This window comes from Semicossyphus pulcher, unplaced genomic scaffold, assembly GCF_022749685.1.
Source record: "Semicossyphus pulcher isolate SPU_LCO1_2020_fin unplaced genomic scaffold, fSemPul1.0.p SCAF_4, whole genome shotgun sequence".
Lineage (NCBI taxonomy): Eukaryota > Metazoa > Chordata > Actinopteri > Labriformes > Labridae > Semicossyphus > Semicossyphus pulcher.
The window spans coordinates 4,475,052-4,489,092 of NW_027211715.1; the positions used below are offsets into that span (position 1 = coordinate 4,475,052).

The 14,041-nt window shown below is 41.8% G+C and overlaps 2 protein-coding genes across 3 annotated transcripts in view; one reads left to right on the forward strand and one right to left on the reverse strand.

The window, feature by feature from the left end:
• cnga3a (cyclic nucleotide gated channel subunit alpha 3a) overlaps positions 1–426 on the reverse strand; it is a 45,455-nt gene extending 45,029 nt beyond the window's left edge. The window contains exon 1 of the mRNA XM_069679421.1: positions 366–426. The gene's annotated coding sequence lies outside the window, so the exon portion shown is untranslated. The remainder of the gene's footprint in view (positions 1–365) is intronic.
• tmem131 (transmembrane protein 131) overlaps positions 1–14,041 on the forward strand; it is a 45,633-nt gene that overhangs the window by 23,540 nt on the left and 8,052 nt on the right. For both annotated transcript variants that reach the window (XM_069679419.1, XM_069679420.1), the window contains exons 16-30: positions 1,379–1,489; positions 1,821–1,955; positions 4,426–4,530; positions 4,618–4,704; positions 4,858–5,010; positions 5,100–5,175; positions 5,261–5,375; positions 7,332–7,470; positions 7,580–7,689; positions 7,778–7,850; positions 7,999–8,150; positions 8,240–8,382; positions 8,610–8,796; positions 12,057–12,242; positions 12,336–12,491. In XM_069679419.1, the coding sequence (XP_069535520.1) occupies positions 1,379–1,489; positions 1,821–1,955; positions 4,426–4,530; positions 4,618–4,704; positions 4,858–5,010; positions 5,100–5,175; positions 5,261–5,375; positions 7,332–7,470; positions 7,580–7,689; positions 7,778–7,850; positions 7,999–8,150; positions 8,240–8,382; positions 8,610–8,796; positions 12,057–12,242; positions 12,336–12,491 (1,928 nt within the window). The remainder of the gene's footprint in view (positions 1–1,378; positions 1,490–1,820; positions 1,956–4,425; positions 4,531–4,617; positions 4,705–4,857; positions 5,011–5,099; positions 5,176–5,260; positions 5,376–7,331; positions 7,471–7,579; positions 7,690–7,777; positions 7,851–7,998; positions 8,151–8,239; positions 8,383–8,609; positions 8,797–12,056; positions 12,243–12,335; positions 12,492–14,041) is intronic.

Below are 14,041 nucleotides of genomic sequence, written 5' to 3' on the forward strand. Positions count from 1 at the left end.
GGAACTCTCTGTCCTGCTCGCTTGAACGCCTCATCTACGGAGCATGTGCCAACAGGTGCCCAAATGGATTAACTACACTTGTCAGTGCTTTACGACACTAGGAACAATTTCTGATGGCAGGATTAACAAACTAAGGGAGCACGAATATCTTTATAAATCTGCTACAATATAGATACACATGAGATAAGAAAACAAATATTATAGAAATATACAAATCCACAGTAAAAACTACACCACACTATGGCTCTAACAGCAGCAGTAGACCAGCAGCTGGCCTGTTTTAAATGACTGTTTGTCAATGGAGTCTGGTGGCTCTGTAGAAAGCGATCTTGTGGCTGTTTCTGATTCAAAGAAAAGCATCTTACCTTTATCAGAAGAAAGGATGCTCTGTCGGGATCCTCTCTTTAATGTTGTCAGACACTTAGAATAACAAGCGGAGCCTGTCAGTGGCAGAAACAACCACTTTCAGTGGCTGACTATGATTGGGTGCAGTTCCCCTGAATGATTATGTCGCAGACATCGCAACCCTTTTCGCGGTTGCTGGTTTGAGCAATCTATTGCGCCTGTTAAAACTACTAGACTCATGGTTCCCAACTGGTGGGTCGGGACCCAAAAGTGGGTCGCGGAGCTGTTTTCAGTGGGTTGTCTAAGTGTGCTTAGTTGGGTGAAAAAGTCTATGCTGTGCTTTTATTTTGGGTTTATTACATGGGTTTCCTTTGGCGTGCCTGCAGTAGTAGTGTAGTTTAGTTATACTCCATGTATCCACTGATTGGGTAATCCCAGCTGCAGTTACGTTCTTAAAACTTGATGAGCCCGACAGTAGTTGCATTTATGTTTTTTCTGTAAAGGGAATATTTCCCCCTTATGCACTGCCACAATTTTGGTCGACTAGTATACTGTTGTTGTGGTAGAATTTTCCTTATTCAGGTCTTAGAGTAAGAAGAGAGAGATTAAAGCATCCACTGAGGCCCACTGAGGCCCACTGAGGCCCAGCGGACTCAGAGGTCAGGCATAAGGAGATAGTATTCCTCAGGCTCAGGATGACTCTATAACACTGCAGATCGTAAATCCTTCTGTGATGTTTCGTTCCATCTCAGGTCCAAGCTGCACCATTTTTTATTAAACACATTTGACTGGTTGAAAAAAAAGAGAAATTTGTGTTGTGATTTGTCATTAAGGAGGTGTTGGTGGGTCCTGAGGCGAGACCAGTTGAGAACCACTGATTTAGACCACAAAATGTGAAAAAATAGGGCTCAGTCAAAAAAAAACAGACGTTCCCTTTTCACTAAATTTTTACCAAACATATTACTTTATCTTGTCTTCGCAGGGTGACTTTATATGTGTGTAATTTGGTGTGTTTCCCCCCTGGTGTGAACAGCCTCTGGTCCTGCCGCCCAGTCTGAAGGAGAACCTGCTGGACTTTGGTGTTCGCAGTGCAACAGACACCAGCAGCATCATCTTTGTGGTGGTCAACAGTAATCCCATAGAGGTGAGGTCATGCAGTAATCAGCACATACAGGCTGCAATACAAGCTAACATTTGTCTCACTTGCTGCATGACTGTCATTCCTGTTCATTGCCAAATACACCATCAGGTCCATTGTGTAAGATGTTTCTACATGGTATTTTTAACATGCTGACTCATGCTTCCAAATATTTTCTTGCAACATAAGAGTCAACTAAGGACGTGGAAATTAAAATGTTAGTATAGATTAAGTGTTTTACGAATTTAAAGCACAGTTGTTCAGCGACAGGATACGAGTCATACTGTGTAGAGTACTGTACACTTCTGTCCTTTAAAAACTGCTCTCTGTCCTCTAGCTGGAGATCAAGTCCTGGCTGGTCACAGGAGACAGCCTGTCCATGGAGCTGCTGAAGACAGAGAGAGGAAACGCAACAGCGGCCCTGAATCGCATGAGAGAGCTACAAAACACCTCAGCCTCCCTTCACAAAACAGTAAGACCTCAAGAGTGTCTCTGCACAGCTGCTGTCTCAAAAAGCCATGCTCTAAGTTTTGGCCTTCGAGGTTCCAATTATGAAAACCAAAACTGTACACAGGAGAACCATGCAGGTTCGCCTCTTTAACTGTGCTGCCTCACCGGACTGGTCTGTCTGTAACTGGAAGTATAAAAGTTTGGAAGGTCCTAAAATAGTGTGCAAGCAGATGTGACATCATTTAATAACTGCCATTATAGATTATTGTAAGTTATGCTCGACTTTAGGGGATGCACTTTAGGGATGTAAGTCTGCTCTGCTGATCACTTTAGTTTGTGTTGGTTTTTAACTTGTGTACGGAAGCCCTAAGTGGACATGCATCCATGCGTTATATTTACTCAGTTTTCCCGTGGTAGCGAGTCATTTGTTTTCTTGAGATCTCCACTTATTTATCTCGTTCTCTTGTGAAAACAACGCTGCACCACCGTAACGTCAGATGATAACTCGTTTCCCCAGAGTTGCAAAAGCACGAAACAAACATAAAATCAGGCTCAACTTCGCTCATTACTGTGGCCAATGGCAGCATCACATGTCCTGGTCTGTAATATCACAGTGACCAGCCTGTTGGTTTGTTTTCTAGATCGACAGAAAATTAGCTAAAATTAACAGCTTTGTTATCTCGAGATAACGACATGAATAAGTCGAGATATCGAGAAAACAGCCGGAGGGTCTCGTTATCAAGGGAAAACAGAGTTAATAAAACGTATGGGTGCATTTCCACTTAGGGCTGCTGAGCTTGTGTACTGTTGCTACTCCAGACTTGCACACACTGACAGACACGGATTACCTGTTATAGCCATAAAGAAAGGAATGGAGATCTTCAGGATTGTAACTTGAAAGGAAAAGTTCTTGTTATTGTTCTGCCTCACCAGATAGATTCTTGGTACTCCAAGCAGAGTGCAAATTCTTAGTATCTTAAAGCACCTTTTAAAACCTGTTTTAAAACAAACATTTAATAACATGTGATTTTGATGTTGTATAATTAGAGTATATTTAGGGAGGGTTATTTTAACCATTTCAAGAGAATCTAGGGCTCTTGATCTCACTGATTCAAAACTACTGAGACTACAGATAGAACCTTTTATTTACACCAGTCAGCCATAACATTATGACCACTGGCAGGTGCCATTGTAGCGACATAATGTTATTCACTTCACCTGTCAATGGGTGGGATATGTTAGGCAAGTGAACATTTTGTCCTGGAGGTTGAGGTGTTGGAAGCAGGAAAAATCGGCAAGTGTGAGGATGTGAGCGACTTTGATAAGAGCTAGACGACTGGGTCAGAGCATCTCCAAAACTGCAGCTCATGTGGGGTGTGTCCGGTCTGCAGTGGTCAGGACCAAAAGTGGTCCAAGGAAAGAAAAAGGGAGTGCTGGTTCTGATAGAAAGTTGTCAGAACACACAGCGCATGGCTGTCTGTAAAGCTGTAAATGTGTTTGTAAACCCAGAAACACGAAATATTAAACAAACTCAAAACTTTTCCTAAGAAATCATCAAAAAAGAATGCATGACAAGAAATAAGAATCTGTGGTTAACTTTTTTGTTTTTATATTGTATGAAATATAAGCCATTTGCCAAGCAGACACCTGTTGGTGCCTCACATTTCCCACTGAATGCAAGCAAATCCAAAACTGCATCCAGTGCTGGCTGGCCCTCCAATCCACGCAATATCTAGTCTCATCTGCCTTGTGTCCTGCACATTTTCCATCCTCGTCTCCGTGCTCATGACTGCTTATTACAACGTGCCAAATGTGCCAACTACCAAACTGCAATATGGAGGAGATCCAGAGATACCCAGCCCTGTTGGACGAGGGTGGAAACTCCAAAATGTGCAGGAACTAAGATGTGTACAAGCAGCTGATGGATGGATTAGTTTAGATTGATATAGTTGACAAGCTACCACTGCTGCAATGCTATCAGACATTTTCCAACACTGGGGACATATATAAAAATCACTATGAGAGATGGTCCCTCCAAATTGGCACAACAGCCAAATTCTGGGGGTCTTGCTCATGGACTAAATGGTTCAGGAATGGTTTGAGGTTCAAGGTGTCGACTTGGCCTACAGATTCCTCAGATCTCAATCCAATCGAGCATCTGTGGGATGTGCTGGGCAAACTAGTCCGATCCATGGAGGCCCCACCTCGCATCTTACAGGACTTAAAAGATCTGCTGCTAATGTATTGGTACCTCAGCACACCTGCAGAGGTCTAGTGCAGTCCATGCCTCGATGGGTGTTTTGACAGCAAAAGGGGTTCCAACACAATATTAGGCAGGTGGTCATAATGTTTTGGCTGATAGGTGTACGTGTATTTCAAGTTCACAGAATTGATGATGAATGAGATTTGAATTTAGGAGAATCTTCATCCTGAGCACCTTTTTCCATATAATAACAATAAAAACTAATGTGCCTACTTTTGTCTTCATAAAGGTGATATTAGCATCCGGCTACTACGCAGTATTCAGAGTGACACTGGTGGCGAAGGCGCTGGAGGGCACGTATGATGGCGCCATACACCTCACCACAGATTATGAGGTGGGTAGTCGGTGACATCTTGTTGAAAGATTTGCACGACCAGAATTCAGTCTAATGCTGCTGTGATTTATTTTTCTCCTCCCTCAGATATTAACCATCCCAGTGAAAGCTCTCATCGCAGTGGGCACATTAAACAGCTCTCCAAAACATATAATTCTACCATCGTCATTTCCAGTGAGTAACATTCAGATCTATTCCTGTGTAGAGCTTTCACACCTGGTCTGCTCGAGCTGATGATAAGATCAGGTGTCATATATACAGAGTGTACTTTCTTGTTGCCTGAGGTGTTATAGATCTTGACACGTCTGTATGTGTGATTTTCTGCAGGGGAAAATTGTTCATCAAAGCTTCAGCATACAGAGCTCGTTTACGCAGAGAGTGAGGCTCCAGCAGATCCGCTCCCTGACAGAGGATATACGTTTCTATTACAAACGGCTGCGCAACAACAAAGACGAGCTGGAGCCCAGAAGGAAATCCAAGGTAGCCGTTCTTCTCGCTGTGCAACTTTCTGTGACCCACATGGCTCCTTATGAACACACAACTTATGTTCTTCCTTTGTTTTTTTTCAGGTTGCAAACATTTATTTTGACGCCAGCTTGCAGTGTGGTGATCACTGTTATGTGGGGCTGCCATTTGTGCTTAAATGTAAGTTTATTTTTTTAGTTTGTGTAACTTTTAGATCTCACAAACAAGAGACAAAAATGTAACCGAGCATTGTTTTCTTTCACAGCCGAGTCCAAGCCTCACGGGATGGTGCTACAGGAGGATATCTGGGACGCTGATGTGGATCTCCACCAGAAACTCCTCAGACGATGGAGAGAGCTGAAAGAGCGCTCAGGCCACAAGTAAGAATAATACGGGGGCAGGCTGCGCTGCTGCTAAGTGTTTTTGCTTTTTTCCTTCTTTCTCTCATTTTTTCTCAGAGGGAAGATGCCTTCCTATTCATGAAAATTCATTCAAACCTTTATTTAAGCCTTGAAAATCAATCATCAATTAAAACAACCAAAAACACAATACTGAATAAAAACATTTGCCAGCTGAAGTGAAGTGATTTGAGATCATCGCCTTCATTTATCCGAGAGCAATTAGAGTGTTAATCCTGAGAGTGTGTTTCAAGTAATTCCACATATTTGGAGCACAAAAACGAAAGGCGGATTTTCCATGTTTAGAGTAAACGTGAGCGACTTGAGGCATAAGACAGTCAGTAGAGCGAGTTTTGTAGGTTCCAGTATTACTTTGTTATACAGAATAAATGAGTTTTGTAGGCATCTCCAGTAATTAATCTACGAGAAGAGTGATAAACTGAGTCCAGGGATAATCAAGGACTGACAAAAAGACTGATTTAATTCTAACTTTTCTACAATTTTTTGTTGAAGTTTGCTGTTAAGGTTTTCAATATGGTGTTTTAATGTAAATGATTTCATATTTATATCCTGGGACTCTTTCAATGTTGCTACCATTCATTGTAGGTACATGTAGACTGTTAAAATCATAATCCTTTGATCTTGAAAAAAGCATGACTATACCAAACTTTGCACACAGGCCTAGTCGTATGCCAAACTCTTGCACTGCAGCACCTGTCTAGAGTTTTAAACTTTGAAATCAATCAAACATGCTACAACTTTGCAATTTCACCCAAGTGTGTCCCAGTTGAGCTGAAGTGTTAAGAGCTCAAAAGTTCACCTCTGTAAAACTATTCCACCTTTTTCCTCACAGTTTTAGCTCAATAGACCCCAAACTTGTTGCACTGCATCTTCGGGCTGTCCTCCACAAACCACCCAGACGTGGATTTGTTTTAGAAACTGATCCCAAATGCAAATTATTGCTGTACAAAATCTCCAATCATTATAAAAAAAAGACAAAATATTTATATCATGGGAGAAGTAATGTAAAACTTTTTAAAAAATTAAAATTCAGATTTTATCCTGCAGGGAAAATGGAATCTTTAGGCTGTTTCACATTTTAAGACACATATATATATATATATATATAATGTTACAATGTTGGATTACCAGACAAAATGTGGGTGAAGTTTCAAATCTGTAGGTTAAAGTATGTTGGAGTAATCCCCAGGCTTCTCAGCTCAGTGTGCAGGCTGCACTTTGTGACGTCACAAAGTGTCAGCAGGCTTCGGAGAGCTGGCCAATCAGAAGAAAGTGGACATGTAGGGGCGGGGTTTCTTAAAGAGACAGAGCTGACTGAGTCGTTTCAGGCAGAGGCTGTATGAGGGCCTGCACAGAGCACCAGTGCGAGAAAGATGAGTAGTTTTTTTTAGCTGTAAATCATGCTAAGCTACTCCACCGGTATTAGAGTGAAATATGAAGCTTGAAATTGCCCCCCCCCCCCCCCCCCCAGCTCTTTACTTATTGAGCGATCAATCTTTGTAGAAATAAACTGCAGGCTCTCTGTTGCTCAGATAACTATTTGAAGTACTCACATTCTCAGAGTTTAGTTGTGATAACTTAAAATTTGACAATAATTTGCTAGCATCACAAATTTCAAACTTGGCAGATTTAAGACCCAAGTTAAGCAGAACGAACGCTTTTATTTACTCAGAAATCATGTGTCTCTAATTCAAGGAACACAATGACTGTGTTTAAAAAGTAAGAGTTTTAATCTGGACAGTTCTGCTCATCGACCTGTATTTCTCATTTGTCATCCTCATCCTTCTGCTTTCCCTCCTCTAAAGCTCAGCAGCTTTAATTAGCAGTGATCGTTTTAATTTGTTTATCAAATTTTACTGATTCCACACCAAAGGGCTATTTACAGAATATCACAAGTTGTTTTTTTTCTCACTGAAGGGTCGAAGCTGTCTTTGAAGTCAACACAGACCTCCAAAAGAACGTTCAAGCTAAAATTACAGCGCACTTGTCGTGGCCCTCGCTGGTCAACTCCTCGCAGCGCATTACGTTCCCCCTGACCAACACAAACAGCTCCTCTGTGAGTACAAACAATCCTCCTCTTGTTGCTACATGCGCACAAACACCTGAGGAATGTTTGAAGGTGTTGTTAAAGTTCTGTGTGTGAAAATCTCTCTGTCTCTCTGCAGGAGGAGGAGGTGATTCTGCAGAATCCTGCAGACGTCCTCGTCTACGTCCAAGTTCTCCCCTTGGCCCTTTTACCAAACCCCTCAGTGTTTTCTGGAAAGCTGGCTGACAGGTGAGAAATCTCAACAACCGCAGCACATTTCTGTTCTTTATCTCCTCATCACACTCTGATTGGGATGTTCTCGGACTCTACTTTCCAGGTTTCCATTGGGAAATTTATCCAACATCAACATCGACACAAACACGTTGGAGTTTCAGGTTCACAGAAATCAAGTGAGTGCTCCCAGCTCAGTGTTTTTCAGGAAATCAGAGAATCAGCTGTTCGGCATATAATTGCATCCCTAATTACAGTGCTCTTGTCTGAGTGGAGGCAGCATGTGGAAGCTGTTTGTCTCTAACAGACCCTCTGTTTGTTTGGCAGACGTCCCTAATGAAGAGCAGCACGGGCTTCGTAGAGGGATCAACCAGACCCTTTGTGTACAACCTCCTCCTGCTGCCTGGAGAGGTCAAGTCGTTCAGCGTGAGGTTCACTCCCATCAGCAACCACAGCGTCTCCTCCCTCCTCATCGTCAGGTACTTTCAGTTTCTATATGTCCAACAACTCCTTTAGTAGATTGGCGTCTCTGTTCTGATTGTGTGTGCTTTATTGGGAATCTGTTTAGGAATAATCTGACTGTGATCGACACGATCTTACTTCACGGGCGAGGTACAACAGAGAGCCTGAAAGTAGCAGGGAAGCCTCCGGGACAAGGCAGCTCTCTGAGGTTCAAGATGACAGAGGCCCTGCTGAAAGACTGCACAGACAGTGAGTTTGCAGTGCTGTAACTGCTTTAATTTAGATATAACTTAATGACTTGTTGGCCTGATCAGAGAGACAAATCACGTAGTAGTCCATCACATTTTTAATCCCTCTTAAATGTGTCTGAAAGATTAGCGATAAAAAGTATAAAACACTGGAAAACAACCCCCTGTTTTGGTCACTTTTTCAGTATATTCAATGTCAATTACTTATTCTGTCTTCACTTATTACAGAGTTAAAAGTCAAGGAGCCGAACTTCAGCCTGAAAAAAACCTTCAGAGTGGAGAACACCGGCCTGCTCCCCATAACTATCAAATCAGCAGAAATCAATGGACAAGCTTGTGAAGGATATGGATTCAAAGTTCTCAACTGTCAAGAATTTGCACTTAAGCCAAACACTTCAAAAGACCTCATCATCCAGTAAGTGCAAACACACACACACACACACACACACACAGTTTCTTTATCTGTTTAAGTGTTTCTTTTGCGTGTAGTTTGGACATGCAGTTTGTGGACCAGAGGGCTACAGAGACTTCCTGTCGCGACAAAAGCACAACACTTACCAACAACATATATTGTGAGCCTACTGTTTGTTTGTCATATCATACAGCTCCGGGTGGTCAGAAACAGCCAAAACAGGTTGCTCCTCCATGTTTGGCAGTGGTAACCAGGGTGATGACTGGCGCACTATCTGATTGGTTGCCTGATGCGGTGCGGCCGCACAAAAAAAGGCGAAGCGCTCTGAGAAAAAGAGCTTTTTCTCTCGGCGGCCGCGTACGCTCCGTATAAAAAAAAAAGACGCTGACGCCCAGAAAAAGGCGCTATGTGGACACAGGGCCATAAGGCTGGGTCCGTTAAGGTAGGTGAAGAAGAGTCCATGATGGGATTTTTCTTGATTCGGTTGTACATATTATGGATTTCTATCTTATCCTTCTTGTTTTATCTTATCTTAGTTTCTATCACAATGGGAACGGAAGTGTAAAAATATTTTCGGTTCATAATGAAACTGCGGTGGGACAGATTAGACCATGGCAGGCCGCATAAGTCGAGGTAATTAATGGGAAACACTGTTAACCCTTATTCTCATGTCTGTATTCTTATAGCGACCAGTGTGTGTGTGTGTGTGTGTGTGTGTGTGTGTGTGTGTGTGTGTGTGTGTGTGTGTGTGTGTGTGTGTGTGTGTGTGACCTCCCCATCAGCCACAGGCTCTATTAATACTTGTCCTCAGCCTCTCTGGCTGAGTAAGCCTTCAGTAAGAGGATGAATTGGCTCTCTGTCTCTCTGCTGCTTCTGCTCGTTCCCTCAGGACTTGTGTTTTTTCTTCATCAGTTAAAGTTCAAGTTAACCCCTAAATCATAGACAAACATTTCCTTTTCCTTTTCCTCAATCTTGTTTATCAGAAAGTCAGAGTGCATCCAACTCTGGGGCTGTAAATCGACATATTTCAGCATTGAGATGTGATGTAATTATCTGCCTGTCCAGAGTTGTGTTTTTAACAGTGATGTCTGTTATCAAAGGCTCTGCAGTGGCTGTATGTTAATGTGAGGCTGTGTTTGCTCACTGTGCGTGGTACGGCTCAACTCTACTCCACCTTTTTGGTGTTAGGTACTTTTCTTTACTTTAGTTTCCATGGCAGAAAGTACACACTTATGGTAGTCGGGTTTATTGACTTAAATGTGATTTAACTTTAACAGCAATTAGAAAACAACACAAAAGTTTAACTTTGGTTTTTACAAACTGTGAATATAAACTACACTGTTACTGCTGAACTGAGAACTTCACAGCAAAGCTTCCCCTCTGCTCCTCTCGCTGTGACTTTCACTCTCTGCACGATCAGTGGTCTCTAACGTTTTTGGAACTATCCTCAACTTTGGAGAATTAAGAACCAAATAAAAACGAGCTTGGCGGTACAATTCAGTGAAAGCACAGAATAAGTTTATTTCCCCCTGTAGAGCATTGTGACGTGTTAAAACAGTTTCCTGCTCGGTTCCTGTGACAGATTTCATCATTCTAAAAGCAAAGGTGTCACTTAGACTTAGACTTAGACTTAGACTTAGACTTAGACTTAGAGACTTAGACTCAACTTTATTGATCCCTTTGGGATGACTCCCTCTGGGAAATTCAGTCTCCAGCAGCTTATACAGTACAATACAATAGGAAAGAATCAGCACACAGAGGGTAAAAAATAAAGATCAAAATATATATATCTATCGATATATATATATATATATATATATATATAAAAAGTACAAACTTTCACTCAGAAATTGTTAAAATCCTTTTTGCAGTGACACAAATAAGAAACTAAAAATCTTCCAGGAAACAAAGAACTTACTGAAAACTGTTGTTCTAACTGTCATCGGATTGATTAACTTGCACTGAGATTGTAGCTCAAGTATCATGTTTTAAAAGCCCACACAGCTCTGCCACACCTCCACTCATCAGAGCCGTGTGGGTGTAAACTGATAGGGCCCTTACTCCTGTATGATTCTTTTTGCGACCTGAAGTGTGGTTGCAGCACATGATAGGCCTTTTTCAAAGATGTGTTGACTTGAAATAACCGTATAGAAATAATCGATCTTGTCGCTGATGGTCTGGTTTGCTCTTGTAGCTCATATAGAGTCATCAGACTTGATTTCAGTCTCATAAGCAGTGAAAAACTCCTCACAGCAGCTTTAATGTAGCTGCTCTAATGAGCTGAACTTTAACCTGAGCAGACGTCTAATCATCCTCAAAAAGGAACACCTGTGGAGGTCTTATCCTGAACACGTGCATCAAATGGAAGCCACACCTGACTGATTAGTTTTCTGATTATAAATAGCTTACTGTTGTAAAGTATGTCGGAAAAAAAATGCCGAAGTGACAGCTTTTGTTTACCAAAGTACACACACACAGGTAGTGTTATTTTAGCTCGGTAAACATCCTGCGTACTAAGGAGGAGTGTGAGGGCCAGGCACAAGACTTTTTACTTTATACTTTGACTTTCTTCTCTTAAGATGCCTTAATAGCCTTCAGTATACCTGCACTTCCTATCAAACTGTATGGACAACATATAATCCTAGACAGCATACAGGGGCCGCTTAGAACTGTTAAAAATCCGGGGGAAAAATAATATCAAATAGGGCCAAGCGTCTGATCGAAGTTAGCTCAAACTCGACATGTCGCACTTGGCCTTGAAGCAGAGTGAGTTTGCAGTGTTGCTTATTCTGTGTGTGTGTGTGTGTGTGTGTGTGTGTGTGTGAGGTATCCAAGGATATTTGATCTTGTTGAAAGGACAGAGATGGATGCTTCCCCCTTCCTTCACTTTGTGACTAATGCGTGTTTTAAAAGTGAGAGCATCAGAGGAAAATGTGAAACTCGGCTGACTGTCTCAAACATTTTTCCTGCATGCCTCACCTCAGGAATGTTTCATTTCACAACAGTTTTTCAGTCCGTCATTAAAGTGAATTTGCTGTTTTTGTTGAGACAGAGGGCCTTGAAATCAACGATACGTTCTCTATTGTCTGAGGGATCAAATTATACCATCATGGTCACAAAGATGCGTCCTAGGATTTCCAGTTTGGCTGTATTTCGGAGTCCTTTGTGTCAACATCAGTCGACCGCAGGTTGCTTTTACGAGCAGATTAAAGAGGTTTTTGATTTGTCTTTTAACCTTCGACATTCCCTTCCTTCCCTTCCAGGTTTACACCCGACTTCACTTCATCTCGAGTGATCCGGGAGCTGAAACTGGTGACGTGTGGAGGCTCTGAGTTTGTGTTTGTCCTGAACGCCTCGTTGCCCTACCACATGTTAGCTGCTTGTGCAGAGACCCTGCCCAGACCGAGCTGGGAGCTGGAGCTCTACATCATAGTGTCTCTCATTATGAGGTGAGCGCCGAACGCAGTTAAACGCCACACTTTTTCATCTTGTACAACTTTTTTTAACTAACATTTGTTCACGTTTGTTTTGTGTGTCTTCAGTTCCATGTTTCTGTTGGTGATCGCCACGGCCTACCTGGAGGCTCAGAGCATCTGGGAGCCTTTCAAGAGACGTGTGTCAGTGGAGTCCAACTCCACCATGGAGACCGGGAGGCCGTTTAATCTCAGGGAAATTGTGCAGATTCACAGTGATTCAAAGTAAGTCTGAGCGGGAGACTGCTGAGTCACATCTCAGGCAATGGTTCCAATATCAAACTTTATTATATCATCAAAGTACGGAAAGAAATGATGGTTCTGATATTAACAACACTTTAATCCCCTCTGAAACAGCCGGAGTGTGTCTGTTTGCTGTTGTTGAAACGGCTCGACAGACTTGTTAATTGATTAGCTGTATTTAAAAGGCTTTAACAGACAGATAGTTAAAGTATGTTGGCTGCCGTGAAGTATCTGCGGCTAACCACTGCCCACAGTTTTTGCAGTATCTGGTACTGAAACCACTAGTTGGCTCTTATCACTGGCCCTTTGGTCCACTTTGCATGTTGCATGGCTGTTCAACCAGGAGAATATGTGATTCTAACCTTTTAGTTTAGTTTAATCTTATAGCAGCAGCAAAACACAACAGCGTGACAACAGCAGCACAAAAAGAACTTCCCCTCTGCAGACATTAAAGTCTAAAGTCAAACAAAACTTATTTCCACTTTAAACTAGTGTAGACTGAAATCTTTATTTGTGTGCTGCTCTATAATGAGACTTGCAATTAAGTATAACCTGATTTGTTATCTTTTCTATCCTTTGGCGCTGCAACGATTTGTCAATGAACTGAGAAGTCAGTGGAAAAAATAATAATTGTTTTTATAACCAGTTTATCCTGGTATCATTTTTTGTTCCAGCTTCCTTAATGTGAGAATTTGATGCTTTTCTTTGTCATATATGAAAGTAGATAAAGAATAATTTGGGTTTTACTTTTCAGGAGACAAAAGAAGCAATTTGAAGATGTCACTTTTGGCTCTTGGAAATTGTGATTAGCATTTATTTCCAAAATGTTCTCACTCATTCGTAACAATTACTGGATGATTGTGAAAACAATCTGCAGAAAACATTTCAACTAATGAATATTTTAATTTGAAGTTGTGACGGTCTGAGGTTGTCTTACAGTCTGAAACCAAAGATATTCAGTTTAATGATCGACAAGAAAAAGAAATGAGGCTTGAACCTCAGTCACTATAGATCTATAGATCTATAAATCAAAACATATCTTGATAATCTTTTTTGATCAAATCATTGAATCAGCTTACAGTTTCAAGTTGTCTTCTGACGAGGCTTCATGCTGTCGTCAGAAACATGAAGACTAGAAGTATGTGTGGGAACAACTTTTTAATAGGAGGCTTGAAACGCTTCAAAAAACATAATGCTTGGGGCGCTGGTTTAGCTCAGTCGGTAGAGCAGGCGCCCCGTGTACAGAGGCTACAGTCCTCGACCCACTGATCGCAGGCTCGACTCCCGGTCTGCCGATCATTTGGTGCATGTCACCCCCCACTCCATGCTTTTCCCTGTCTCTCTCCAGCTGTCCTATCTAATACAGGCAAAAAACTAAACGCACGATGCATTTCAGTAGCAGATTTTGTTGGTGCTCCTTTAGAGTCATGTTGGTGTGTCGAGCTTCTGGGATCAGGGAGGTCATTTTTAGCAGATTGTTACAAAGGTTTAACTTCAATGATGTCACAATTAACTCGTCAACATTTAATTGA